At 60.1% G+C, this 27,685-nt stretch overlaps 2 protein-coding genes across 11 annotated transcripts; both read left to right on the forward strand.

Annotated features, from left to right (window-relative positions):
- The first annotated feature begins 76 nt into the window (after nt 1-76).
- USP19 (ubiquitin specific peptidase 19) lies at nt 77-21,159 on the forward strand. Of its 7 annotated transcripts, none has more exons than XM_066195442.1 (27): nt 77-155; nt 4,105-4,349; nt 6,135-6,191; nt 7,267-7,395; nt 7,945-8,078; nt 8,390-8,797; nt 9,114-9,381; nt 9,511-9,667; nt 9,769-9,840; nt 10,358-10,473; nt 10,795-11,009; nt 11,294-11,495; nt 11,581-11,714; nt 11,905-12,063; nt 12,144-12,254; nt 12,403-12,513; nt 12,669-12,770; nt 12,980-13,120; nt 13,294-13,412; nt 13,638-13,775; nt 13,872-14,236; nt 14,898-15,008; nt 15,540-15,756; nt 16,075-16,227; nt 16,336-16,499; nt 16,580-16,758; nt 20,960-21,159. In XM_066195442.1, the coding sequence occupies exons 2-27, from the start codon at nt 4,241-4,243 to the stop codon at nt 21,098-21,100; spliced, it is 4,212 nt and encodes a 1,403-aa protein (XP_066051539.1). In that variant the 5' UTR covers nt 77-155; nt 4,105-4,240; the 3' UTR covers nt 21,101-21,159. The 7 variants fall into 7 exon arrangements, with proteins under 7 accessions (XP_066051539.1, XP_066051541.1, XP_066051535.1 ...); XM_066195444.1 differs by having other exon boundaries at nt 10,801-11,009; XM_066195438.1 differs by lacking the exon at nt 20,960-21,159 and adding an exon at nt 18,590-19,716.
- A 776-nt stretch (nt 21,160-21,935) lies between these two features.
- SLC6A8 (solute carrier family 6 member 8) lies at nt 21,936-27,685 on the forward strand. Of its 4 annotated transcripts, none has more exons than XM_066195445.1 (14): nt 21,936-22,228; nt 22,495-22,713; nt 23,061-23,192; nt 23,768-24,041; nt 24,119-24,251; nt 24,501-24,635; nt 24,715-24,818; nt 24,922-25,046; nt 25,126-25,238; nt 25,318-25,455; nt 25,763-25,865; nt 25,942-26,042; nt 26,232-26,402; nt 27,175-27,685. In XM_066195445.1, the coding sequence occupies exons 1-14, from the start codon at nt 22,123-22,125 to the stop codon at nt 27,304-27,306; spliced, it is 1,986 nt and encodes a 661-aa protein (XP_066051542.1). In that variant the 5' UTR covers nt 21,936-22,122; the 3' UTR covers nt 27,307-27,685. The 4 variants fall into 4 exon arrangements, with proteins under 4 accessions (XP_066051542.1, XP_066051543.1, XP_066051546.1 ...); XM_066195446.1 differs by having other exon boundaries at nt 22,498-22,713; XM_066195448.1 differs by having other exon boundaries at nt 21,941-22,228; nt 22,591-22,713.

Below are 27,685 nucleotides of genomic sequence, written 5' to 3' on the forward strand. Positions count from 1 at the left end.
CCGGGCCCGTGTCACGTGACGCGCCCCTCGCTCCAGTGTCACGTGGGCGTGTCCGGCGGCTCCCGGAAGTGCGTCACGGGCTCGGGCCTGTCTCCGTTGTCGGCCCGCTCGGAACTTCGGCGCGGCACAAACAGACCGGAGCGGCGGGCGGGGCCGTGAGTGCGGGGAGGGCCGGGCCGGCCGGGCCGGGGCGGCGGCGGGGCCCGGGGGCGGCGAGCGGCGCCTGGGCCAGCGCGGGGTGAGGGCCGCGGCGGAGGGCAGGGCCCGGGGGCGGTGGGAGGCCGGGATGCGGCCGGTGGGCACGGGGGCCGGGGCAGGCGAGGCAGGCGGCGGATGGCGGTGGCGGCGGCCCGTGGCGGGCCCGAGTGGACTCAACGTGCGGGGCGGCAGCGGCCGGGGCCGCGGGGGCTGAGAGCCGGGCTCGACGGGACGGGCCGAGCGCGGCGGCCCCGGGCAGGAGCCGGCGCGGTGACCTCGTGCTCTGCCCGCCGGGGCCGGTCTTGCAAACACCGTTCACACAAACACCGTTCACACCGATACCGTTCACACAAACAAACACCCTTCACAGTCCCTTTCCCCTTTCTCGGTGCCTGGGGCCGGGCAGCAGCCCGCGGGAGGCCAGGGGCCGCCGGCTGCTGTCTGGACGCTCTCATCACTGTCCCTGCCCGTGGCCGGCGGGTTGGAACTAAATGATCAAGATTTTCTTCCAACACAAACGGTTCTATGATTCAGTGATCGTCCCCAGAATGAGGGAGCTAGGCCTGCCGGGTCCCCCACTGGTAGGGCTCACTGCTGTCACGATGCGTTGGGGGCACAGTGATTTCCACGTGGGTTGGAAACATTTTGTGTGGCAGTGGCTGCCCCAGGGGACTCTGTGCTTGCCCTGACTCCACCCGTGTGTCAGGCATGCCCAGAAACTCAAGTAAAAGTCAAGTTTGACCCTTGGGATTTCTGGTCCCTCAGGGGATCAAGAAACAGAAGGTGACAAAAGTATATGTGTACTCGAGGGACGTGTTTCTGTTGGCTCTGTTTAAGACATGGAGGATCCAAAAGTCTGTGGAAAGATGATGCTGTTGGGATAGCCAACCTTCTCTGCAGCTACTCCTGTTAAAGGCCTTTGGGCATTGATGGGGAGTGCTGTGGACAAGAATCAGGGAGCTCCTTCTGCCAAGTGCTAAGCCTGGTCCAGACACGGAGCGCAAATTGCATTTCATTGAGCACCTTCTGCTCTCCTTCCTGGTCTGGTGCTGCTGTGGGGAGGAGAGGCCCTTCTCCTTGGCCTCTTGCTCCCTTGCCTCTGGCTGGTCAAAATATTTGCAGTCTCAGCATGAGCTGGGTTGGGAAACTGCTGGGGGGAAGACACACTTAGGAGAAAGCCCCGGCTGGCATCTGGATCTGGTACACACCACAGCACAAAGGCAGGGAGAGCAGAAGACAGGGAGGCATCTCTGCTCCCAGCAGCAGCGTGGCCAGGCTTCCCTGGCTCTGGGGATTCAGTAACGTTTTGTAGGAGTGTCCAGCTCATCAGGTGCTTCCCAGAGGTTCACCTGGCATCTAGCCAGGGCGGCCTTTCACCATCTCTCCCCTGCAGTGACTCCTACTGTGCCAACAGGAGCGGTGCCAAAACCTCTGTGCGCCCAGGGGCTGAACATGCTGCCTGTATGTGCATTTCCTGGTGGCAGGAAGGCAGAAAGTCTCCTGTTCGCCTGTTCTAATCCCTGAGCAACCTGTGCTTTGCCTTCACTCCTCCAAAACCTCGAGGTGCCTGCAGCAGCCTCAGGCTGCCATCAGTCTGGTGGCTGAAATGGGCAGAGCTCCAGCCCCCCTGGTTCCTGCCTGCCTTGAGGAATCACTGTTGGCAAAGCACCCGGGGGAGCTGAGCCCTCAGTGAGGTGTGAGGGCAGCAGGCTGCGACTGGAGGAGTGACAGGCAGGCATGCAACCCTGTCTCTCTTCCTCACCCCTTCTTGGGCAGAGGCCTGTCCTTCCTCAGCCCGCCAGGATCCTTCTCAGAGCTTGCTTTCACCCTGCCCAGCAGTTACCCTCTACCATGCCTTCAGAAGTGCAGGAGGGAGGCGGCAGAGCCTTGCCTGACCCTGCATGAAGCACTCACTGCTTCTTGAGTCCCATTTCTCCTGGGGTTTTCACCCTAGAGGCAAAAGAAATACAACAAAAAAATGCTTTCTCATGTGTGCCGAGCCCAGGTGAGCTTCTTCAGCACCAGGAGGCATCTGTAACCAGCCTGTTTGGGTGTCAGTGGGGACCAGAGCCGAGTGCCAGCTGGCATCAGAGGCCTAGCCTGGTGAATCACGTTCCCTGCTCTGGGGGCCCTTCCCATTCCCTCTGGAGCCAGAAGTATTTCTGCATCCTGGGGAGACCCAGTGTGTGCAGCAGCATGGGGATGGTGCTGCTGCCCTCCTGCACTCTTTCAAGCTCTTTGGGATTGGTGCTGGACCCTGCTCAGCATCCCAGTCTCCAGGTCACTTGGGCCTCTCCACCGTGGGTGGCAGCAGTTGTCTGTGCCAGGCAGTTGGGCTGGACTCAGCCTTTCACTCGGCTTTAGTGGCTCTTGGTGGTGGGGGCAGATTGGCCTGAAGAGAAATGGTTTGGGTGCAACACCTGTCATGGGGATGGCTTTGCCAGAGCTGAGGGCAAGACCAGGCTGCTTTGCTCCCTGAGGTTCCTCTCGGTTTGTGTCTGCAGCTCCACATTTGTGGCTACTTGCTGCCCCAAACATTTCTAGAGCACAAATGCCCTGGCAACATTGGGCCAGCAGCACAGAACTGGCAGTGTTCTTCCTCTGTCAGAGTGCCTCCTTTGGAGGTGCCTCCTGCCACTGGCTCTGCCCATGCACAGCAAGGGGTCTGTGCTTGGAACATGGGTGAAAACACAACAGGGTGTTCCCGAGGGATAGCTTGCCTCCCACTGAGAGAGAGGGAGGCTCAGTGGAGCTGGGCTAGGCCAAGGTGCTGTCAGGCTTGGCTCCATGTCCTCAGATGGGAGCTGGGCTGTGGGATGTGTGTGAAACAGTGCAGTGGGAGCTGTGTCAGGCAGCTGGCACCTGGGGGTGGGCAGGATCTGTGTGGCTGGGCCCATTTCCCTGCTGCAAACACCTGCAGGCTGGTGAGCACTGCCAGGGTCAGGGTGTGCAGCCAAGGCCGCGAGGGAGGAAACCTTCCCAGCTCTCTGCTCTCACCGCCTCCACGGAGACACCTCCCGTGGGACTGTTTTCAGTGGGTTGTTCCAGCTCTGCCCTCTCAAAGCCCTGAACACTGCAGGGTGACACTGTGAGCAACCGACCCCTGGGCCAGCAGCTCCCAAACCTGTAGGGGAGCTGGCTTTGTAGGGAGGGTATGTCTGATGGGGCAGGGGTGAGCAACTTACATGCCCTGCTCAGCCTACTCTCTTCCTGGGGCATGAGGAGCAGAGGTGTCCTGTTTCCAGGCCAGGCCCTGCTGGCGCTGTCTGTAAACTGGCTGGGAGATAAATATTCAAGGTGCAGTCATGCTGGTTAAGCTCCCAGCTAGTGGGCAAAGGGGGAGGAACTCTCCTTTTGCCAGGGAGCTCTGGTCTCATCTGTCACGGGAGACTGTCCCAGGCCTGCTTCCTTCTTAGGGTGTTACTGGCTCTTATTCTGGCGCTGTTACACAGGACACTGTTTGACTGAAATAGCTGTTGCTTCGAGCTGTGTGACAGGCTCCCCCAGCTGATTCTGGAGGCTCAGTTTTGCAGATCCAGGCCTCCTCACATCCTTGCTCTCGGCAGTGTCTCTGGGTGTGGTTAGCACCAGCAGCTCCTCTGGGCCAGTGTTGCTATAGTGGGAACCATGAGCATGACACTTGCTTTCCAGGTTTTTAACGCGTGCCACATACTGAAGACCCCTGGTTGTATGTTGGGAGCTCTGACAAGCCCATGCTTTTGGCAGTAAGCATTGTAGCAGCTGTGATGAGGTAGGTTTCCTCACTGAGCGCTGCATGGGGCTTCCCATAAACACCACGGTGAAGGTCATGTAAGGGCACTAGCCCTGAGGCAAAGAGCGGATCCTGCTGCTGTTGGGCCTTTTCCACCTGCTCCTCCTGCCATGCTTGCTCTTTCCTCTCTTTAGGCCATTACTTCCTTGCCAGAGAGTTTGACCACAGAGAGTCGCCAAGATAGCTGGGCCAGGAAGAAAACGTCGCACCCCTGACCCAGACTCCATTACCGACCCTGGTGGGCTGTTTGTGTCCTCCAAACGGCTGAAAATGTCCAGCAGCACAAATGCCCCTGGCCAGAGGAGAGTGTCTCGGGGCTTGGATGATGCCACCAACAAGAAGAAGCAGAAGGATCGAGCCAATCAGGAAAGCAAGGAAGGTGAGAGCCCCTCAGCATCCCTGTGGCGAGCAGGCCCGTGGTGTCTCAGCCCTGCTGCCTGGGAGCCTCTCAGCCATCTGCTGTAGGATAAGCAGATTTGACTAATCACTTCCTGCAGCTTATGGTAACCCGTGTGATGTGGGATCTTCTTTGACACAGTGTCCTCCCTGGACCTGTAACCTCCTTCCTTTGAGCGCTACTTAGCCCCAGCAATGTTAGGAAGGTTGGGCCCGTAGCCTCGTTAGCTAAAGTCTGGAGTTGGCCTTGGTGATTATTTCTAGACTCTGCTTTGGACTGGGTGTGATCTGCCCCAATCCAGTGAGAGTGGAACTGAAACCTGTGGGTGCTCTTGTAGCTGGAGGCAGCGCTGCTTCTTTCCCATCAGTTTACTGAGGGATGCAGGTTTGCAGATGTTGTGAGGCAGGGACTGGGTGTGCAAGGCCTGCGGGTGGGGCTGGTGCTTTAGCTTCTGAGTCAGGGCAAGGTGTGGCTCAGGTGAAGTAGTTGCTGTAGAGTAATTCTTTCTGTAACTGCCATGTATCCTTTGACAAAAATGATGCTTCAGGTCAAATGATGCATCCTGCGGGCAGGATGCCTGCAAGAGTTTCTGTGGCTCTGGAAAGCTGTTTGATTTCTGTGGCTGCTCTGTTGTGATTATTGTAGCTCCAGATTCGCAGGGTGTTTTATAGGCCAAGGTAATTGAGTGCTTGGCGAGGTCTGTGCCGGAGCGGCTGGGCACAGTCCCCGATATGAAATCCCACAGTGCAGAGCACAGCACTGTGCTTTCTCTCGCATGGGAGGAGTATGCTTTTGGTAGGGCTTGGCTCTCTGCATCCTCTGACAAACCATGCTGTCCCTGTCCCCTCTGTGGGAGGTGGTGAGGGGCTGTAGATCCTCCAGGCTGTGGACTGCCTTGCTTCTCACACTGCCAGCCCCACCGGAACCTTTGCACCAGTGGCTGTGGTGGCCAGCAGAAGTTTCCTACTGGTTTGTAGTCAGTCAAGGGAGGCAGTGACACCCCTACAGGTGTTTTGGAGTGAGACCACAGCTCCTGTTGCCACTATTTCTTTGCTCCAGGAGAAGGTGCTGTTGCTTTGGGTCACTTGCCTGGCAGAGTTCACTATCCTGGGGGAGTAGAGCAGGCCTGGAGACACTTCTGGCTGTTGGAGGTAATTCTGTGGGGAGCAGGGATTAGGTGTCAGGTCATTTTGGTTCTCCACCCTGATCTGGAAGGAGGTTTTCAGATGTGGACGTTGGCAGCTTGTGCAGGGATGGAAATGTTAAAGTGCAGCAAGGCCATGTGGTTCTCTGGTTACAGCAGAATTGGTTTGAGCATGACCAAACACCAGGTTCTGACTGTCAGATCAAGACAGGATGCCTCTATATCGCTGGGGGCTGGGACCTGGTGTACTGAGCTGGGCCGCACAGCTGAGCCTAGATGCCACAAGCTCACAGTGAGATGTGCCTCAAAAAAGCACTGCCTGTCTGGTGCAGTGTTGTTGTGTCTCTCCCACTGTGGTACTGTTTAGATTGGGATATGGTGGTATGGCCCAGAGCAGCTGTCCTGGGGCTGACTTGCTGATGTGCTACAGGCAGGACTCTGGGGAATGAGAAGTGTGAGAAAGCAGAGGAGGGAGATGAGCAACACATGCAGGATGAAAGGCCTGAACACAGATTCAGGGTAGAAGGAGATGATGTGTGAAATTTTGGGCATCAGCTTGCTGGCCTATATTGTGAGGTGACAGAATGACAGACCTGCCTGCGCTCTACTTCTTTGCCCACCAGTGTCTCGCCCTGAGCTCGAGCAGGCTGAGACTGCCCAGGAGAAGGACTCAGAGGAGGGTAAGTTGAGGTGTGTGCCAGCTGTCAGTGCATGGCCATGGAGTTCCCTTGCCAAGGGATCTGAAGCTCTCACCTTGTTGCCCAGTGCTCTGGCATTGAGCAGAGCTAACCTGAGCACTCCCTCGCCTCAGTGTTTATCTTAACAGTATGTGGCATTCCCAGGGGTGGAGAAGGGCTGTCTGCAAAGAAGAGGCCCTGGGTATGTGGCAGGCTGCTTGCAGCTCAGGTGTCATGATGCCACTGAGCACAGCCCTGGGATGCCTGCTGTGCTTCTTTCTGAGCAGGACATGATGCTAGGCTGGGAACGTCCCAAGCTGTGTCACCTTGTCGGCAGCATTGACTGGTTTCTGTCTCAGTCTGGGCCTGCTTTGAGGACAGAGTAGGCTGTCCTTGTGCCCCAGGGTTAGAACAAACCTGATTGAAATCAAGGTGATCAAAATCACTTTTTTGCCTTGAAGACTTCAGGGCACCACAAGGCCACACCTGGAGCCTGGACAGGCACACAGTGGAAGTTCTGCCTGCACCAGAGTATCACTGCTGCACTCTTTTCTCACCCATTACAGTGTACTTGTCCAGCTGGCTGGCCTGCCCATGTTTCAGCCGTTTTAGCCACACTTACCTGGCAGGAGTACAGTGCTTTGATGGGTGCAGCTAGGCTGCTTGATTTGCGTATGCAAAGGGGAAGTGGCAATTTCTGATTGTGGTCAGAGTCCACTTAAATCCCCCAGAGTAATTCTGTGGCTTCCTCGTTCCTTGGGAAAGCAGTAATTGCTTTGTCATTGGCAGGAGCCACCCCTTCTTCCTAGCTGCCACTGCTGCTTGTGACAATGCCAAGAGCAGTGCTGCCGTTTTGATCTCTCTGGTTCCCACCAGGATTTATCTGCCCTGCTGCAACATGTGCTCTTGTTTGTGGCCTGTCTGATGAGGGCAGGTCCCATTTAATTGCCATGGTCTGTGTTCCCTGTGCTGACCTCCTTAACTGCATTTGTGTTCAGGCTTGCGTTCCCCAGCCATGGAGTGGGCACTTCAGGCTCATTCCCCAGCATGTGGGTGACATTTCCCTCCCTTTTCCTAGAGCTGCTGCTGGACTGGAAGCAGAATGCTGATGAGATCATTATCAAGTTGAACTTGGGCAGTGGAGCTCTGAAGGTGGAGGATGTACGTGCTGATTTCACTGACACGGACTGTGTGGTCAAACTACCAGGTATGGGAATGGAGCAACTGCTGCAAGCCTCTCTCCATCGGGACTTGGCACAGCTCTGGGCCAAGCATGGGGTTGCTGCAGGCAGACATCAAACTTTTCCCTCAGAGGCAATGCCCTGCTCTCAGCTGGCACTCACTCAGGCAGCAGACAGGGCCGATAGGAGAGCATTGTAGAGCTGGGGAGGGCAGGAGCTGGCCTCTCTGCCAAGTGAACAAGTGCCCACTGCCGCGCCAGTGCGTCTCCGTCCCCTGCTTGCTGGGATGGCTGAGTCAGTCCCGGCTATCCTTTGGAATAGTGACTGTGCCCCCGAGGGCAGGGAGGCCCAGGGCCTTCCCGCTGGGAAGGAGGCCAGACAGATGTACAAAGCAAGTTCAGGGAAGCTGGCTGGAGCCCTAGAAGGCTCCTGGGGTATGGTGGCAGCCTGCCTGCAGCCTTCTTGGCTCTGAATGAGTGCTTCCTTGATCCTGGGGGCAGGTGAAAGGGGGCTGTGGGTTAGGTGACAGCTGCCTGGAGCACTGCCTGAGGTACTGGTTCCCCTCTGCTTTACAGACGGGCGCCAGTGGAGTTGTCAGTTCTATGAGGAGATCGAGGGCTCCTGCAGCAAGATCCAGTGCAAGAAGGGCAACTGTCTACAGCTTGTGCTTCAGAAGAAGATCCCACTCCATCACTGGTCTTCGCTTCTGGTAAGGAGTGAATGATCTATCTCCTAGGGGAGCTTGTGGAGCCCTGGGGTGCTGGGGTGAGCTCTAAACTCCCTGCTGTTGAGCTGCCCAGGGAACAATGTGGGGCACATCCTTCATCCATGGGCTGCATGAGCCTTCTGCCACTGTCCCAGGGAGTCGTACCCATGTTTCTGCCTGCCATGCATTCCCTGATTCTGGAGTAGAGTCTTGGTGGAGTCTGGGAAGGGGGAGTGAGAGTGAGAGATTGATAGGTAGCCTGAAAGATGCTGCTACCTGAATACCTTCCCACTGTGCTCCATTGCATTTTACAGAAGAAAAGGAAAGATGGATCCAAAGAACTGGCCAAAGGGACTGCGTGCTGGGAGAACGGGAAGGAGAAGGCTGCGTCTGCAGAGTTGACCCCTGAAGAGCCAAGGGCTGAAGGCACAGAGCCGCCAAGATCCCGGCGAGAGCCCTCCAACCCCAAGCGTGCTCCAGGAAGAAGCGAGGCCCTGGGAGGGAAAAGCCCAGCCAGCCCAGGGACGCAGAGTGGCCCCAGCGCCAAGCGGGCAGTATACCTCAAAGTGGCTCCCACTGAAGAGGAGCCGAATGCCAGAGTCACCGGGAACACGGAGCCCAGCAAAGGGCACAGTGGGAGGGCCAGCAGCCGCCGCAACGGCAGAGCCAGCCAGGTTGATGCACCTGCGGCCCTTGCAGACCTCGCGCTGCCACTTGAGAAGGTACCTGGGGGCCTGGCTGGACAGGGTACCCCTGCTTCTTTGCCCTGTGCAGGGGATGTAGGACCCATCCCTGCCAGTGAGGATGAGGTGGGCTCCAGGATGCTGAGGGCTGACAGGAGGACGTATGGTGGGGTGAAGTGAGGACCCTGCAGTTGCTGTGCTGTGGTGCTAATGGGGCTGAGCTGGCATGGGATGTGTGGGGTAAGCAGGTGGTGTGGAGCTGGGCCTGACTGGCTGGCAGGAGCCACAGTGGGTGGGCCAGGGCAGCTCAAGGGTGACAGTGTCTGTGTTTCACTGTGTTTTCCTGTGTTGAAAGGCTGTGGTATTGGCCAAAGAGACTGTTCCCGTGGAGATGCCACCTCTCGCAGCTACCACGGAGGTGTTCCCCCACCGTGTTGCCACCTGTGTTGAAAAGAGAGTCCTGCAGCCAGGCAGCCCTACTGAGGCCTTGCGGACCCGAGACTGCCTGCCTATCCTGGGAGAGAGCTCTAAGGCCATCCCAGTGGCCACCCCTCCCATGGGCAGAGATTGTGAGAAGAGGGACTGGTCCAAGGATGACGTGGCTCTGGAAGCAGCAGCTGATGGTGAGTGGCCAGAGCCCATGGGGTGAGCCTGGTCAGGAAGGTCCGTCTGCTCAGGACCTTTCCTGGGTCAGCTTGCAGCCTCAGCATGCAAGGAAGATAACCTCTCTCTCCGTGGCTTTCCTTACTCAGAGCCGGAGCCTTTTGTAAGCCTGACCTTTGTCAAGAATGACTCATACGAGAAGGGCAATGATCTTGTGGTGGTGCATGTCTATGTGAAGGAGATCCACAAGGAGACATCCAAGGTGTTGTTCCGGGAACAAGACTTCACACTAGTGTTCCAGACGAGGTACAAGTTCGCCTCGGGATGATGCCAGGCCGCTGCAGAGCTCCTGATTGCAGCTGGGCTACTTGCTTGTTCACCTCTGCTCACTTCCAATTTCTCTGCAGTGATACGAACTTCCTTCGTCTCCATCCTGGCTGTGGGCCCCACACGGTGTTCCGGTGGCAGGTGAAGCTCAGGTATGACTCCTGTTCTTAACCCACACTGAGGGCAAGGAAGGTGAGAGTGCAGAGCTGAAGCAGGAACCAGTCCCAGCTGACGGTTCTGTGCAGGGAATGCTCGTGTCTGCATCTGGAGGTTTCACTTACACCATGTTAAACTAGTGCCCTGAGCCTGGTCTGCCTTGGCTGTGTGCTCACTTGCAGGGGAAGAAATTCCAGTGTCTCATTGCCTGCAGTTCACCCCAGGCTGCTCTAGAGCTCTTGGTGACAGAGCCGGACCAGCCTGTGTGCCTTTGGGTGTGATGTGCAGCAGGAGGGAGCCAAGCAGAATGGATCTGTCAGAAAAGCGGCGCTCTGTGTGCTCAGTGTGGCCAAGCTCGAGGGTTTCCACCCTGCTTTTCCAGGGCTACCTGAGCATCAGTGCTATCAGAGTACCTACTGCCTGGAGGCCATGGGTCTGCCATGCAAAGGCTTTGGCATGTCTGAAGCGGCTGTGGGGTCTGGGGCACCTCTTGACTTGCTGCGTGCCTTGCAGGAACCTTATTGAGCCGGACCAGTGCACGTACAACTTCACGGTGTCTCGCATTGATGTCTGCCTGAAGAAACGCCAGAGCCAGCGCTGGGGGGGGCTGGAGGCTCCAGCCACACGAGGTCTGCACCCTGCCTTTGTGTCCAGCCTGCCTGCTGCACTGCAGTGGGTCATGGACCTCCTCACCACTACCAGCTGCCAGCTGGTGCTGGATCCTCTGGCGTGGAATGGTGGGGAAGGAGAGGGGCTGAGTGGGTGCAGGTAGGAGGGATGTGAGGCAGGGTGTGAGCCAAGTGATAGGGGAAGGGCACTGCTGTTTCCCTTGCTCATGGGGAAGAGGAGTAGGAGAAAGCCTGTTTGCAAGTATGGACTGAGCAATTCAGCCCCACTGTGGGCAGCGCGTGGCGCTGCTAACCACAGGCCCACCCTTCCCCCTTTTTAAGGTGCAGTGGGTGGTGCAAAGGTTGCCATGCCTACAGGCCCTACCCCTCTGGATAAGAACCCTCCGGGCAGTAACCAGCACCCCCTCTCCAGCAAGGAAGAGGCCCGAACCAGTGACAAAGAGAAGCCGCGTGTGGAAGATGGGGCTCTGGATGGCGTGGCAGCCCGTACGCCCCCAGAGCACTTGGCAGTGAAGCAAGAGCCACACATTCCTTCGGTGAGTGTGGCCACACTGGATCTGACCTGGATAAGGGAAAGAGGGACACCTCCTCAGTGCCACTCTGGAGACTGGCAGAGTATTCCTGGAGGAGGAGGCGGTGTCCCTCAGTCGTAGTTGGCAGGATTAGGGGCATCTGTTAGCCTTTCTGTCCCAGTCCAAGTGGGAGATGGTGTGATGGCTGCAGACCTCGCTGGGGATTTTCTTGGGCTTTTGAGTTCCTCTGGTGTTCCCAGAGAGACTCCCTGAGTGCCACACTCTCACACCTGCCTCTGCTTTGGCAGCCCAAACCGACATGCATGGTGCCACCGATGACACACAGCCCAGTGAGTGCTGAGAGTGTGGAGGATGATGAGGATGAGGATGAGAAGAAGAAGGTCTGCCTGCCTGGCTTCACAGGACTGGTTAACCTGGGCAACACCTGCTTCATGAACAGTGTCATCCAATCCCTGTCCAACACCCGGGAGCTGCGTGACTACTTCCATGGTGAGCCCACACTGGGAGCCCAGCAGAACTTGGCCACTCAGATGATGAAGCCAGCAGCCACCCTGAGCTCCTGCGTTTCTTACAGATCGGTCCTTTGAGTCAGAAATCAACTATAACAACCCACTGGGGACGGGTGGACGCCTGGCCATTGGCTTTGCCATGCTGCTCAGAGCACTGTGGAAGGGCACACACCATGCCTTCCAGCCCTCTAAACTGAAGGTAGGGCTTCTGGCACTGGTGCTCAGCAGGAGCTGCTGTGCATCCCCAGCATTCCTCTGTGGGCACCTGGCTACCCTGCAAATGCCACAAAGAGCTGTGGGTGTGGGTGGGTGCAGCGATGGTTTGTGCATGGGGCAGGCAGTGCTGCCAGAGGTCTGCTGACCAGCCCTGACTACTGTGCTCCCCACAGGCAATTGTGGCCAGCAAGGCCAGCCAGTTCACTGGCTATGCCCAGCATGATGCTCAGGAGTTCATGGCCTTCCTGCTTGATGGCCTGCATGAGGACCTCAACCGCATCCAGAACAAGCCCTACACAGAGACTGTTGACTCGGATGGGAGGCCTGATGAGGTGAGGGTGTTCCTCTGCTAAAGTCACTGGGAGAGCAGCCTGGATAGTTTAGTGAGGTGCTAAGCCCTTTCTTCCTGCAGGTGGTAGCTGAGGAGGCTTGGCAGCGACACAAGATGAGGAATGACTCGTTCATAGTAGACCTCTTCCAGGGCCAGTACAAATCCAAACTTGTGTGCCCGGTGTGCTCCAAGGTAGGACAGCCCTCGAGGTTCTGTCCCTTTTCTGGCTGTGCAGAAGTAGGCTCCTGACCCTCAGAGAGCACAAAGTCACAGGGCAAGGCTAGATCTGCTGCTCAGCTGCAAGTACTTCCCGCAACTGAGTGTGTTTTTGTATCTGCAGGTGTCTATTACCTTTGATCCCTTCCTGTACCTCCCTGTGCCCCTCCCACAGAAGCAAAAGGTGCTGACTGTCTACTACTTTGCAAAGGAGCCACACAAGAAGCCCATCAAGGTAAAGGATACCTTCTACCCTGGGGAGGGAGCCTAAGAAGGCTCCTGGAGGTGCCCCGGGCAGCTGGTCGTGTGCCAACAGGCTAAGCCCTGTGTTAAGTAAGGGCCTGCATGCCTTGGTGTGGTGTGACTAATGTGGCACTTTCTCGGTGGCAGTTCCTTGTGAGTATTAGCAAGGAGAACTCCAGTGCCATGGAGGTACTTGACTCAGTGGCCCACAGTGTGCGTGTGAAACCAGAGAACCTGCGCCTGGCAGAGGTGAGAGTGCTGGGCAGATACCTGCTCTGGAGGGTTAGGCCACCACAGGAGGGCCTGGGGATGCCCATCTTTCCTTTGTGAGCTGACCACAGCATCCTTGAGCTGCTGCTCTTCCCACAGCTCACTGTGAGGCTGGGGTCTGTGGCTCTCTGAGGAGAGGACACATAGGGCAGCCCTCACACGACCATGCTCCACTGCTTTCCTGGCAGGTGATCAAGAATCACTTCCACCGCATATTCCTGCCATCTAACTCACTAGACACGGTCTCGCCAACGGACCTGCTGCTTTGCTTTGAGGTGCTGTCCCCAGAGCTGGCCAAGGAGCGCGTGGTGGAGCTTCAGGTCCAGCAGGTAAGTAGGCATGTGGGGAATACTGGGAGGGATGCAGGAAGGCTGAACCATAAGTGGGACTGAGCAGGAGCAGCACACAAGGGCAGTTAGCTACAGTGAGCGTGGATGCCCGCTGAGACTGCCTTGTCCTGCCCAGGTGCCCTTCCCTGTCCAATGGGTCCTTTCTTCTGCAGCGTCCGCAGGTGCCCAGTGGCCCTGTTGCCAAGTGTGCGGCCTGCCAGAAGAAGCAGCTGCCAGAGGATGAGAAACTCAAGCGCTGCACGAGGTGCTATCGAGTCGGTTACTGCAACGTGTGAGTTGGCTTGGTGCCTGGCAGGGAGGGAGGGTCTCCTGCTGTGAAGGGCTGGATGGGAGAGCTCTGCCTGCTGGGAGAAGGTGGGATGGATCTGCCCTTTGGGATGGAGCCAGTTGAACTCCTGGTGTTCCGCTTGTCCGCAGCACACCCCTCTGGCCCTGCACTGCTCCCTCCCAGGCTGTTCAAGGGTGCTGGGTTCAGCAGGGGCTGTCCATGTTACAGGACCTGTCAGAAAACACACTGGCCAGACCACAAGGCTTCGTGCCGTCCCGAGAACATCGGTTTCCCCTTCCTCATCAGTGTGCCCGAGTCCCGCCTCACCTACGCCCGCCTGGCCCAGCTGCTGGAGGGCTACGCAAGGTGAGAGTCCAGGGGAGGAGGGTGCTTCTGCTTCTGCCCCAGAGCTGAGCTCAGCCCCATGTCTGGCCAGCTCTTAACTCCCACCTCCATACCCAGGTACTCAGTCAGCGTGTTCCAGCCTCCATTCCAGTTGGGCCGGATGTCGCCAGAGCAGGGGCTGCAGCCTCTGCACTCGGACAAGCTGGAGCCCCTGGCCAAGAGCAGCTGTGCAGCAGCCACCTCTGCCCCTGAGCTGGGAGATGGGGACAGAGTTTCCAGCCTCCTGCAGGAGCCTCCACTCTCGCCAGCTGTGCCTGAGCTTCAGTCAGAGATGGGGGATACTACCACTGTCCGGAGCAAGGTCCTGACAGCCAGGAGTTCCCTGCTGAGCTTGGATTCAGGGTTCTCTGAGCACATGGAGTCGCAGGGTGACAGCTGTTGTGAGAAGGAGCCATCCTATGAAAGAGCCCTCAAGCCAGAAGGTAAGAGGTGCTGAATTGCTGGCAGTGTCTGTGCCAGGAGCTCAGGCAATTCTCCCTCCTTGGGGTGACCTCCCAGCACAGCATCTCTTCTTCCCTTGTGAGCTTGGTCTGGAGATTCTTGGGAGCGCAGATGAGGCCCTGGGAGCTTTGTTTTGGCACTGTTGCCTCACCTGAAATGCCTACCTACCCACGCTCTGCCCTGCCCTGGCAAAGCCCAGGGTGTAGAGCAGAGACCTGATAAGGAGAGAGGCTGGAATGCTGTGTTGATGTGGGAGAGGTGGGAAGGCAGGGGCTGGCAGAAGTCCTGTGGGAGCAAGGCAGAGCTGGTGCAGACTGGTCCCCTGGGGGCTGTGAGCAGAGCACTTCGCTCGCTCTGACTCAGCTGCATGGGACCAGCCTCTCGCGCTCAGCTGCCTGGCTGTCACGTTTCCAGACACTCGTCTCAGGATGGCAGCAATGTGCAGTGAAGGGGCAAGGCAGGCAGAGGAGCACAGCTTGCCAGGGGCAGGCGCCTGCTAAAAATAGTCAAGGACACGGGCACGTGGTTGTGTCCCTTCAAGGCCATAGCATGTGAGGTGGGGGTGGGGGCGCTGCAAATTCTTGGCCCCTACGCAGGGCAGACAGGCAGTGCCACCACAAATCTGTCCCTGCCTATTCACAGCTGCCATCCCTGGGTACCAACACACTCCGGACTCACTGAGCGCCCGCGCCACACAGTTCTACATCAATAAGATCGACGCTGCCAACCGAGAGCAGAAGCTGGAAGATAAAGGTGAGCCAGAGCCCTGTAAAGCGCCACCTTCATTCCTTACAGCCTCTGCTGTAAGGGTAGTGGCCAGAGTGCCAGAGGCTGTCTGCCACAAGATGAGCCCAGGTGTCCACACTGGACAGTAAAAGCTGCATCTGACAGGGGAGGGAAGGGCTCTGCTGCACAGATCCTCTGTCTAGAAGCTCTTCTTGGGCATGACATTCCTGCTTTCCTCAGCAAATAGGCCAATTCCTCCCAACCTCATGTATTCTCAGAGGGTCTGTGATCTCTGGGTCATCCCTTTGTTTGAATGGGGTGCCCACACCAAGTGCTAGTTGTGAGGGTGCTGCTGATGAGAGTGTTGTGCCAGTGTTGCACCCTGCAGGCTGAGGGGCTCTGATGCCCCAGCATGATGTACCTGGCCAGGGGATACCTGTCCCTTTCTGGCTGCACTTTTTGATCTCTGTATCTAACTGGGATGGGCAGGATTGCTCCAGCAAGGTGGCCTGGTGCAGCCTGGTGGGGTAGGTGTATGAGGTCTGTGCCCCTTCACAGGTGACAGCCCCCTGGATCTGACAGACGACTGCTCCCTTGCCCTGGTGTGGAAAAACAATGAGCGCCTCAAGGAATTCGTGTTGGTAGAATCCAAGGAGTTAGAATGTGTGGAGGATCCAGGCTCAGCCAGTGAAGCAGCCCGGGCTGGCCACTTCACCCTGGAGCAGTGCCTCAATCTCTTCACAAAGCCTGAAGTCCTGGCCCCAGAGGAAGCGTGGTGAGAAAGGCAGCAGGGTGGGTCCCAGCCAACGGGCCCAGACAGCAGCAGGGGTTTCCCAGGAGCTGCCTGGACCTGCATGCTGTTTCTACTGGCAGCCAGGAACGATGGGCTGGCCTTCCCTGTGCACTGGGAAGGGCTAAGCCAGCAGGGAGCAAAGCTAGTGCTCTGCAGGACTGTACTAACCTGCCCTTGACAGAAGGGGCTGAGCCTTCCCACATAGCCTCTGCCAGCCCTGCATGTGGGGACCCCGGGGCTGAGCTGGGCTGCAAGGACTGAGGCTCTCCCCATGCCAGTAACAAGCACACTCTTCCCCAGGTACTGCCCCAAGTGCAAGCAGCACCGCGAGGCTTCCAAGCAGCTGATGCTGTGGCGGCTGCCCAACGTCCTAATTATCCAGCTCAAGCGCTTCTCCTTCCGCAGCTTTATTTGGAGGGACAAGATCAATGACATGGTGGACTTTCCTGTCCGGTGAGAGCCTGGGGGATGATGTGCCTGGGTTGGCACTGCCTCTGCTGACCTGCAGCCCAGCCTTCATCACACTGATCACCCTCGATGGTCACTGTGTTCTCTCCACAGGAGCCTGGACCTGAGCAAGTTCTGCATTGGTCGGAAGGGTGAGCAGCAGCTGCCTATGTATGACCTGTACGCTGTGATCAACCACTATGGAGGCATGATTGGAGGGCACTACACAGCGTACGCCCGCCTGCCCAACGACAAGAACAGCCAGCGCAGTGACGTGGGTGAGCATCTGTCACCCTCACCACCCCTCTGCTCCTGCAGCCGTGACTTGTCTGCTTGCTTAACCCTTCCTCCTTCTCAGGCTGGCGGCTCTTTGATGACAGCACAGTCACTACCGTGGATGAGAGCCAGGTGGTGACCAGATACGCGTATGTCCTCTTCTACCGCCGGAGGAACTCTCCTGTGGAGAGGCCCCTGCCCGGGCATCCCTCAGACCACCGCGCCGAGCGCACCCCCTCTGCCGAAGCTGCTGCCAGCCAGGTGAGCGCTTGCGTCCCTGTCGGCACGGTTGGAGCCACAGAGCCCTGAAATGTGCTCAAGGGCCCACATGCAGCGCCCTGCCTGTCTTTGCCTGCACCCACAGAGCCTGGTGCAGCTGTGGTGCAGTGCCTGTATGCCTTTGATACCAAAGATCTTGCGCCAGCTGGGCGTTGGAGCCTGTCTTGCCTTGTTCTCACTGTGGGCTTGGGACAGTCCCTGTCCTGAGGGATCACAGGAGAGCTGTTTTTTTGTCATCAGTGTGGAAGTGCTGCTGGGAGGGCTGTGGAAGAGGAAGAAGGGGCACAGCCTCATTGGAGTCTGTATTGGAGGAGGGGTTGTGTGCGGTGCAGTAGGATCTGGTTTTGCCAGGGAGCAGTAAGAACTTGCCCTCCAGAGCTGTTTTCAAGGCAGGGTGGGGGACACTTTCTGCTGGGGCCCAATTCAGGGCCAAGCCAAGTGCAAAAAAGGTAAATGCCAGTGCTGAGCCAGAGGCCTGGCAGCCTTCACAGGGTGCTGTAGAGAAACCTGCCAGAGCGAGCTCTGTTGCTGGGTGGCCTGGGAGGGAGGGGCTGGGGGTGGGCCAGACGGCAGGGTGCTTTCAGAATGCAGTGATAGGAGATGGCTGCACTGATCTCCTTGTGAAAGTCAGGAAGGCCGAGGCTGGTGCCCTCTGCATGCACCACTGTGCTGCAGACATTCCCTTCAATCCTCAGCACCTCTGTGGGCCCACATAGTCTGAGGACAATGCTCAGTTCATCTCCAGCATGACTGCACATGTGTGCCCCAAGGGGCCTTTCTGGCCTGGCCTCCCTGCCCCTCTGGCTCATCCTCCCCTTGGCCCAGTGCTGGTTAGGCATCCCAGCTCTGCCCTCTTGCCTGGGGATAGAACCTGTTTGTTTCAGAGGCCGGCAGGGCTGTCTGGCATGTTGGTGTCTGCCTGCCTGGGCTGTTCTGCCCTTTGTGCATGTCCTGGAGCAACTCCACTCACTGGGGGCAGCCTGAGCAACGAGAAAGCTGCAGTGCTTTTCACACACTGGTGGTGAGAGCCTTCAGGGGCCGAATGGCACTGTGGCTTACTGTATGCCCCGTGGCACTGTGGTTCATCGGATTGCTCTGTGGCACTGGGGCTCGTTGGGCCCCTGGGAGCACTGGTTCCCGTGCAGTACAGGGATGCATTGGATCCCAGTGGGGCTTAGCAGATCCCCAAGCACCCTGGACCACCTGCACCCTCTCTGGCACTGGGTGCCCTCCAGAGACCTGCTTCTTGACTGGCTGCTCTGCATGATCACCGCCATGAAGGCCCAAGCTGTGGTTGGCTGCCTGTGGAAAATCCTCCTGGAATCTGTGCTACGATTCGTTGTCAGAGCATTCCTACCCACCAAAGCAGAGCTGTGACTGGCTGTACTGGCACCGTGCCTCCTGCTTCTGCTGCTCCAGCTGGCTTTGGATTGGCTGTCATTTGAAAGATCCTGTTGGGAATCACAGAAGCTGGGCTGTGATTGGCTGCTGCCTGCTCCCTTGCCTCCTGGTCCCACCACTGCAAGTACATCTGCTCCATCGGGATCCAGCCGCCGGCTTCACTCCCTGCAGTCCCATGAAGACCCTGCCCGGCAGCTGCCCATGCTCCCTCCCACAGAGCCACCCACCAGAGCCTCACACACCGGAGACCCTGAAGAGCTGTGGGGGCGGGTGCGACCGCGACGGTTCTGCATGGGGAGGCGGGCTGGCTGGGCACGGGGCTGGGCTTGCAGGCAGCCGCCTGCCCCGGGGGATGGCAAGGGGTGTTGCCCATTGTGTTCTCCAAGTGCTGACGCAGGTTTCCACATCGCAGGCTTCTCTGATCTGGCAGGAACTGGAGGCTGAAGAACAAGAGCTGCAGCTTGAGACACCTCAAAGGCCTGCAAGAAACTCCTGGAGGCCCTGTGGCCAGAAGCGGAGTCCGGGTACCCCCCAGCACCCAGATGAAGGCTGCGTCAGATACTTTGTCCTGGCCACCACGGCCGCAATTGTGGCTCTCTTCCTGAACGTCTTCTACCCGCTCATTTACCAGCCTCGCTGGAGATAGGCCCAGGCGTGTGGCCAGCTGCAGGAGCAGGGCCGCCAGGGCACGCGCCGTCCTAGGACGCTATGAGACGAATACATGAGGCAGCAGGACAGAAAACGCTGGGAAAGACTCGCCAAGGGAAACATGGGGCTGTCGGCTCCTGCCTGTCTGCTCTGGCATCTCCTGTGCCAGCTGGCAGGCCTGTGTGGCCAGCCTGCTACCTTGCCAAGGCACAGCCCTGAACCAGAAGCTCTTTTGCCCTTCCTTGCTGCCCACTGGGAGTGGGGCAGTCCTCAAGGCTACCTCCTGCTCAAGAAGGGACGTTGCTGCTGCAGTGACGCTGGGGCCTGAGAGCCCCGTGGACACATCAGCCATCTCTGTTTGGCTCCCAAGAAGGAAGTGGAGACCTGCTGGGAGGCTGCAGCAAGGGCAGGATGCCCTGACACGGGCCCTGGCTCGCCACCTCTCTCAGCTGTGCTGCTGCAGGAGCCTTGAGCTTCCCTAGAGCTGAGGCTACTCTTCTTGGCCAGCCCAGTCTGCCCTACTAGCCTTTTGCTGAGCTTTCTGGTGCCAGCTGCCTGTGCGCTGGGAGTTGTGTGCCACTCTTCTGTGCTGGGGCCGGACAGGTTTGTCACCAAGGGCTTGTGTGCTTCCCTGCTCAGCCCCAGACAGCTGCTGGAGGGCTTGGCAACCCAGACTGGGGTGCCCCTGGTGAACACTCATCTCTGTGGGTCAATGCCTCACACCAGTCTGTGGGGCTGTGTGCTGGAAGCATCTGGGGGAGTTGGTCTCTTCAGGGCAGTGTGGTGCTGCACCTCATTTGCGAGGGCACCAGCTGCCCATGCTGCGGGGTCAGGGAGCACAGGTATGATTGTGGTGCGTTAATAAAGCCAGGTTTTCCAAAAAAATGCAGTATTCCTGTCCTATGTGCTGGGACTCCCACACAGAGGCGAGGACTCCACACTGGGGTCACCTGAGGCCACTCTGTGACCCAGCTGGCACCAGGACCCTCCCTTGGGCTTTGCTGGGTGCCTGGTGCACCCTGTGTGGCAGCAGGCTCGGGGGAGAGCTCTGCCTGCCTATGCCATGGGACACAGGCTGGGCTCCAGTCCCAGCTGTGGAGTGGTAGCCTCATGTGACACGTGCAGGGCGTGGGGAGCCCAGCAGGGCCAGGAGCAGGCAGTCCCCTGAGGCTGGGGCACAGGCTGCAGCGCCAGCAGTGTCTGACATTGAGACGTGTTGCCCTTGGCTGAGCGTGGCTCAGACAGCTCTGGCGTATTGGGGTGTGAGAGGTGACTTCAGAGCCCTGTGACTTCCTTTTCCATCTCCACTGCTGTTCTGCTGGCAGTGCTCTCAGCTGGATTGGGGGGGATGCTTGGCAGTGAAGGGGTTTGAGAGTCATCTGTGTTTTAGGCTGGGGCCTGTGCTGGACTCCCCCTACCTCTGTTCTACACTCCTCCTCCAGTGCTGAAGTTTACTCCCCTCCCAAGCAGGTCCCAGCTGGGGAGCCCGGCAGGGCTGTGCCGTGGTCATGAGGTGCCTGTCCTGGAACAGTCGCCTCATTGTCTACAGCCCTGGGTCTCAGCAGCTTCCCCCGCTCACCCACGGTGCTGGCCTCGTGGGTCTGAGTCAGTGCCCGGCGCCGGTGGGCTGACCTCTGCTCCAACTGGTGCTGGGCACCCCAGGGTTGGGGCCCACAAGCTGCTGCCTGCACCTGCCTGCCCTCACCAGCGGTGGGTGGCCGGCAGGGAGGCCTGACAAGCTGCTCTCAGCCTTGGAAATCCCCTCTGGCCCGGCTCTGTTCCTCAGACCTCCGGCAGGCACTGGCAGCCTGCCCGTGGCCTGTCACTGCCGCCCGTGCTGGTGTGCAGGGCTCTGCTCCGACCACCTGTGGCTGAGCAGCCTTGGGGCAGGAGTGTGCTGCGACCTGGCTCTCCTGCCGGGCCGGAGGAGCTGCCTCCAGGGGCCCTGGGCATGCTGCTTCCCTCTGCCCTGCCGTGGGGTTTGCCACCACCTGCTGCTCTCTAAGCCCAAGGGCTGCACATTGTGCGTGTGGGGCTGTGTCCCCCCGGGCCCTCCTCCAGCCCCCCGGGAGCAGGGAGGGTGATGGGCGGGCAGGGTGCAAGTCTCCCTCTCATGCCCACCTTCTGCTTGCAGGGACTGCCCCCGGTGCCGTTCGGATCTGGCCTGGCCCCCGAAGGAGCCCCGCCGCTGGCTGCGGAAGGTCTCCCCGAGCGTTTCACCAGCCCCGCCGAGCGCCCAGCCCCCTCCTACAGCAGCATGGAAGAAGTCGACTAGGGTGTTGTGGGGGGCCTGGCCTGGGGCTGTGGGCCAGGCCGGGCACTGGGGGGTGGGGGGACGGGGGGAATCGGGGTTTGTTCTGCGCTCATTAAACTCTCTGAACTCCACTCGCTTCTGCTGCTTGCTGTCCCTTGGGACCCTCTGCCCCCTGATGAGCCAGGACACACCATGTCCCCAGGGTGCTGTTGGGGTCCCCAGCACACTGCTGCCCCAGGTGCCCTCGTGCTCCAGTGTTCCCTGGTGTGACTTGGTGCTCACTATCCCCTAATATCCCTCAGGGACCTGTGTTTCTTGGTGCTGCTACCGGATGCACTCCACAGCAGCAGGGGGACACGAAGTTCCCTGGTGCCTGCTGCCTCTCCGTGTGCTCTGCTCCTGGCTGCACCCTGTTGTCTCGTGTCCCCTGGTGCAAATCCTACCGCTTTGTGCCTCGTGTCTTCTCCTGTGCCCCGGTGCTGGTGGGGTGAGACGTGCAAGTCCCGGAGTTTTAGTGCCTGTTGTACGCTGAAGTGCCTCGTACCCCCCTGCCTGTGTTGTGGCCTGCTGTCCCTAGCGCTCCGCTCCCTGGTGTCCCCGGGCGTGCCCTACTGCCTTGCGTCCCTCGTGCCCGGTATCCCCCGTTGCCAACGCCGTCCGTAGCGTCCGGAATCCCGCCGGGTGTGCCTTGTCTCCCCGTGCACCCCGCCTCGCCCCGGGGCCGGTGCCAGTGCGTCGGGACTGCAAGTCCCGTCAAGCCGCGGGCGGGTGGCGCGGCCAATGGGGCTCGGGGGGCGGTGCGGCCGGTCGCTGCCTCCGCCGCCGCCCGGTGCCGCGGCGCAGAGAGCCCCGGAGCGGCCGCGCGGCGCCGGCCCCGCAGCCCGGCTCTGAGCCGCCCGCCCGGCCCGGCCCGCCCCGCCGCGCCCCGCCGCCCTCAATGAGGTTCTTCCGACTCACCTTCAAGTGCTTCGTGGATTGCTTCTGAGCCCCCCTCGGCCACGGAGCCGCCCCCGACCCGCCCCCGCTCCCCGGCCCCCCGCGACATGCCCCCCGTCCCCACCGACACGGCCGCCCCGCAGCCGCCCGACGCCCCGCGACGCGACGCCGCCGCCGCCACGGCCGCGGCCGCCGCTGCCCCCGCGGGCTCCGGTAAGCGGGGAGCGCCGGGAAGGGATGCGCTTGGGGAGGGGGATAGGGGGGCCCACGGCCACGCGCGACCGCGGCGCGCCCCCTCCCGCCGCCGCGGGGTGAGTCACCACTCTGCATTGTGACGTCACGCGCCGGCCTGACATCTGACGTCACGCCCCTACGCGCGGAGAGGGGCGCGCGGGGGGGGAGGTGCAATCCCCCCCTCCGCGCCCCCACGGGCGCGCGTGACGGCGGCGTGGGCATCCCCACTCACCCCGTCTCGGCAGAAGGCCCCGGCGGGGCGGAGGGCGCAGAGCCCCCCACGGCGGGCGAGGAGCGAACAGTGACGGCACCACTGGTGCGACCCCCTGGTCCCCCCAAAGAGGCCGTCCCCGAACGGGAGACATGGACCCGGCAGATGGATTTCATCATGTCCTGCGTGGGCTTCGCCGTGGGGCTGGGCAACGTCTGGCGCTTCCCCTACCTGTGCTACAAGAACGGCGGAGGTGAGCCCCATGCTCACCCCACGCCGCGGGGGTGCTCCCCGCGGCGCAGGGGGTACCCCCTTCCCGCCCCAGAGTGTGTGCCTTGGGGGCACCCCACGCTGGGTCAGCTCGCCCTGCGCTTTCGAGGGCCTCGTGGGCCACCCCGCGGGGGTCCGGAGTCACGGGGCGGGGGGTCGTGGGAGCCCCCCACTACCTGCCCGTGCTGACCTACAGCGCGGCAAGGGGAGGGCGCGGAGACGCCTTTGCCATTCGCTGCGTCCGGGCGGGCGGCGCGGAGAAGGGGGGGAGCAAAAGGGGGGGCCGGGGGGACGGCGGCGGCTGAGCCGGCCCCCTGCCCCCGGCTCCAGGCGTCTTCCTCATCCCCTACCTGCTCATCGTCTTCGTGGGCGGCATCCCCATCTTCTTCTTGGAGGTGGCCCTGGGACAGTTCATGAAGCAGGGGGGCATCGCCGCCTGGAACATCGCCCCCCTCTTCAAGGGTAACGCCGTGCCCTGCCTGCACCCTTTGCGTGGCCCCTGCACCCTGCCCAGGGCCCCCGGCACCCTGCCTGCACCCTGACTGTGCCTCGGCTGCCCGCAGCCTGCTGGGGCTGGCAGCACCCTGCCCACGCCCTGCCTGCTCCCCTGCACCTTGCCCGCGTCCCACTGCCGCCCTGTGCCGCGGCCAAGGTGGCAGCTGCCTGCACCTGTGCCCCATGGCGCCCTGTGCTCCCCTGCTTGCCTTCCCTGCCCCTGTAGCTCCCTGCCTGCATGCTGCTGGATCGAGGGCGGCTGCTGGATCCCCACCTCAGAGGTATCTTGCTGGCTCCCCCCTGGTCCTGTGCCATGCTCCCAGCTGTCCCCACCCTGTCCTGTCCTGCCTGGGGCTGCCAGCTTCCCTGTCCCATTCCCACCAGCTCTCCCCTGTCCTGTCCAGGGCTGCCAGCTTTCCCTGTCCTCTCCCTGTCAGTTCTCCTCTGTCCTCCCCCATCCCTACAACACCCCTCTTCCCACTCCATGCTGGCTACCAGATGCCTGCAGGTGCCTGCGGGCTCTGATCTTCCTCGTGCCACAGGTTTAGGCCTGGCCTCTATGGTGATCGTCTTCTTCTGCAACTCCTACTACATCATGATCTTAGTGTGGGGGCTCTTTTACCTGGTGCATTCACTGACGGACACCCTGCCCTGGGCCACCTGTGGCCACTCCTGGAACACGGAGCAGTGCACAGAGCTCTTCAACCCGGACCTGTGCCACAATGTCAGCACTAATGCCACTGCCAGCACTTGGATCTCCAACTTCAGCTGCACCGACATGACCAATAAGCGCTCACCTGTCATTGAGTTTTGGGAGTGAGTGTGGGAACCAGGAGGGTGTTGTCTGGGGCTGGGGGTGTCATGCTGGTGCTCAGCACAGCCCCACTCTGCAGGAACAAGGTGCTGCGTCTCTCTGGGGGCCTCAGCGAGCCAGGGGAGATGAACTGGCAGATGATCCTCTGCTTGGTTACCACCTGGATCGTTGTCTACTTCTGCATCTGGAAGGGTGTCAAGTCAACGGGGAAGGTAATGCTGGCAGGGGGAACATGCATCAGGGCCACTGGAATGGGAGAACGGGACTGCAACACATGGCACTGCTGGCTCCTGCCCTTCTGTGTCACAACCCACAGGGGTGGGAGGCTTGTGTCCCACATCTGTCCAGGGGGTGCTAGGTGCTTCTGGGGACATTCCCAAGCTCTGGTCCTGCTGGGACACCTGTGGCATGTGACAGAGAGCCTGGCCTGGGAGTTCTCATGGCCACCCACTGCTCTTCAGATTGTCTACTTCACGGCACTCTTCCCGTATGTGGTCCTCATCCTGCTGCTGGTCCACGGAGTAACACTGCCTGGCGCACTGGGTGGCATCATCTACTACCTGAAACCTGACTGGTCCAAGCTAGTTGAGGCACAGGTGAGGGCAGCAGGGAGTTGGGTGCTAGACACCCCCCTGGCACCCCCGTCAACCCCTGACACTTTCCCTCGCACCCCAGGTCTGGATTGATGCTGGCACCCAGGTCTTCTTCTCCTATGCCATTGGGCTGGGCGCCCTGACCGCACTGGGCAGCTACAACCGCTTCCACAACAACTGCTACAGGTAGGGCTATGTCAACTGCAGGCAATCCCCCTGGTGTTTCTCAGTCACCCCATGGTGTGTCCCCCAGTGCCCCCCGGCACTTCCTTAGATGCTGTGCCCACAGGGATGCCTACATCCTGGCTGTGATCAACAGCTGCACCAGCTTCTTTGCCGGCTTCGTTGTCTTCTCCGTGCTTGGTTTCATGGCCTCTGAGCAAGGCGTGGACATCTCCAAGGTGGCCGAGTCAGGTGAGTGATGGACGCTGGGTGCCAACTGTGTCTTCTCTGTCACCCTTTGAGTGGCATCTCTGACCCCAGTCTCCTGCAGGTCCCGGGCTGGCTTTCATCGCCTACCCCAAAGCTGTGACGCTGATGCCCTTGTCCCCCTTGTGGGCCACGCTCTTTTTCATCATGCTCCTCGTGCTGGGGCTGGACAGCCAGGTGCTGTGGCAACCAGGGAGATGGGGAACAGGGAGAGGATGGGTGGCATGTCCCCACTGAGCCCTGCTTTGTGCCACAGTTTGTCGGTGTCGAGGGTTTCATCACGGGCATCCTGGACCTGTTCCCCCAGCCGGGGGCTGGCTCGCTGCGCCGTGAGCTCACCGCTGCGCTCTGCTGCATTATCTGCTGCCTCATTGACCTCTCCATGGTCACACAGGTGGGGAACGCAGCAGGGACACTGCCGGCCAGCCCCACACTGGCCACCTGCGCCTGTTCCTGAGGCATCACCTCCCGTGAGGTCCCACTGTGGTGTGGAAGCTCACTGGGGTTGCTGCTGTCACGTCAGTGGAGCTGCCCATGGCATGGGGGTCTGTGGCACAGGGGTGCTGTGGGGGCCAGGTGGCCATGGCATGCAGGGTGTCCATGCCAGGCAGGGTATTGGTGCTGGCAAGGCTATGACTGCCAGTGTGGCGGTGTGCGGGGCAGCCAGCACAAAGCTGGTGACACGGGCACCTTCCTGGCAGGGCGGCATGTACGTATTCCAGCTCTTTGACTACTACTCGGCCAGCGGGATCACGCTGCTGTGGCAGGCTTTCTGGGAGTGCGTGGTCATTGCCTGGGTCTATGGTGAGGCATGGGGAACACGGGAAGGGGGACACAGGGGGGGACACAAGTGCCCCAGCTGACGCCCTCTTCCCTGCAGGTGCCGACCGCTTCATGGACGACGTGGCCCGTATGATCGGCTACCGGCCCCTGCCGGTCATGAAGTGGTGCTGGGCTGTGGTGACACCGCTGGTCTGCGTGGTGAGTAAGGCCACCGCGCGTGGGGACACGCGTGTGCCACCGCCCCCGGCCGTGCCGCGGGCAATGAGCGCCCCCCGGCGGCCGCTCTGGGCACACGCGTGTCGCGACCGTGGGGCGAATGTGCACCTCGGGGGCTGCGGTGGTGACACGCGTCGGGGCTGGGGACCTCACCTTCCTCTCTCCCCCCAGGGCATCTTTGTGTTCCACGTGGTGAACTACAAGCCGCTGACATACAATAAGACGTACGTGTACCCGTGGTGGGGGGAAGCCATCGGCTGGGTCCTGGCACTCTCTTCCATGCTCTGCATCCCCTGCACTGTTATCTACAAGCTCCTGCGCTGCAAAGGCTCCTTGCGCGAGGTGAGGGCGGTGCAGCGGGATCACTCCTGCCTCTGTCCTCACCCCATTCTCAGCCATGGTTGTCCACCTCAGTCCTGTCCTCAGTCCAGTCTTGGCCCTATTCAAATTCCATTGTCATCTCAGTCCCATCCACAGCCAGGTCCCATCCCTGCTTTCATCACTGTCTCATTCCCATCCAAGTCATGTCCCTGTCCCCGTTGTCTCATTGATTTCATCTCTGTCTCATTCCCGCCCAAATCCTGTCCCTGTCCCCATCACTGTCTCATTCCCAACCTTACCTGATTCCCACTCATGCTTACGTCACTGACTCAGTCCTATCCCTATCCCTATCCCTATCCCTATCCCTATCCCTATTGCAGCCAAATCCTGTCCCTGCCCCTGTCATTGTCTCCTTGCAGTTCCTGTCCTTCTCTCAATCTCATTTAGTCCTTTTCCCATCCTAGGCTCACCCCCATCCAAGTCCTGTTCCTGTCTTCATTGCTCTCATTCCTATCAGATTCCCATCCCCACTGCTGTCTCACTCCCAGTCTCACCCCATCCTTGCTGACATCACTGTCTTAATCCTGTCAGTGTCTCATTCCCATCCCTGTCCCCATGCAATCTCTGTCCCTTTCTCAATCCCATTTCAATCCCTTCCCTGTCCCAGTCTCACCTCCACCCTCATCCAAATCCCATCCCTTTCCTATTCCTGTGCGTTGCGGGGAATTCGCCAAGCTGGGTCCAGGCAGTCCCAGTGCTGTCATCCCTGGGTGCTGACACGATGTCCCCACAGCGCTGGCAGCTCCTGACCACTCCAATCTGGGGCCAACACCACCTGGAGTACCTGACGCCAGAGGCAGAAGCCAAGCTGCTGGCCCCAGAGCCCCCCAAGGAGAAGGCGACGCTCTTCGAGACTGTGATCTGAGCGTGGGGAGGGTCGCGCTGCTCCCGCCCGCCATAGCAATAATGCCAGCACCGCCTCCCACCCACGCTGCCCCGTGCCCCCCGCGCCGCCCTGGCCGCCGGCCTCGCTGCAGGGGGGTGAACACAGCGAGGTGGGGGGTGCTGGGGGCCACGGAGCCAGGGCAGCCGCGGGGCACAGGAGGGGTCCCCAGCGCGGGGGAGCGTGGCGGCCCGGGGAGATGGCAGGGAGGCCGCAGGCTGGGGGAGTGAGTGGGACAGCCCTTCCCTGGCCCCTGCCCGCGGCCCCCATGGCCCCCCACTCACTAACTGCTTCCCGTAGCGTTTGTCTGGTGTAACCCCAACCGCCCCGACATCTGGCAATAAACTGGGAGACCCTGGCA

This window comes from Chamaea fasciata, unplaced genomic scaffold, assembly GCF_029207755.1.
Source record: "Chamaea fasciata isolate MVZ Bird 193981 ecotype frontalis unplaced genomic scaffold, bChaFas1.0.hap1 SCAF_13, whole genome shotgun sequence".
Classification (NCBI taxonomy): Eukaryota; Metazoa; Chordata; class Aves; order Passeriformes; family Sylviidae; genus Chamaea; species Chamaea fasciata.

Excerpts from the sequence above, each read along its gene's own strand:
- USP19 (XM_066195438.1), top strand. The coding sequence starts at position 4,241 with ATGTCCAGCAGCACAAATGCCCCTGGCCAGAGGAGAGTGTCTCGGGGC. Across the intron at positions 7,396-7,944 it reads CTGTGTGGTCAAACTACCAG|ACGGGCGCCAGTGGAGTTGT; the intron begins GTATGGGAATGG and ends TCTGCTTTACAG. Across the intron at positions 15,009-15,539 it reads GCAGAAGCTGGAAGATAAAG|GTGACAGCCCCCTGGATCTG; the intron begins GTGAGCCAGAGC and ends GCCCCTTCACAG.
- SLC6A8 (XM_066195445.1), top strand. The coding sequence starts at position 22,123 with ATGCCCCCCGTCCCCACCGACACGGCCGCCCCGCAGCCGCCCGACGCC. Across the intron at positions 25,456-25,762 it reads ACCTCTCCATGGTCACACAG|GGCGGCATGTACGTATTCCA; the intron begins GTGGGGAACGCA and ends CCTTCCTGGCAG. Across the intron at positions 26,403-27,174 it reads GCAAAGGCTCCTTGCGCGAG|CGCTGGCAGCTCCTGACCAC; the intron begins GTGAGGGCGGTG and ends ATGTCCCCACAG.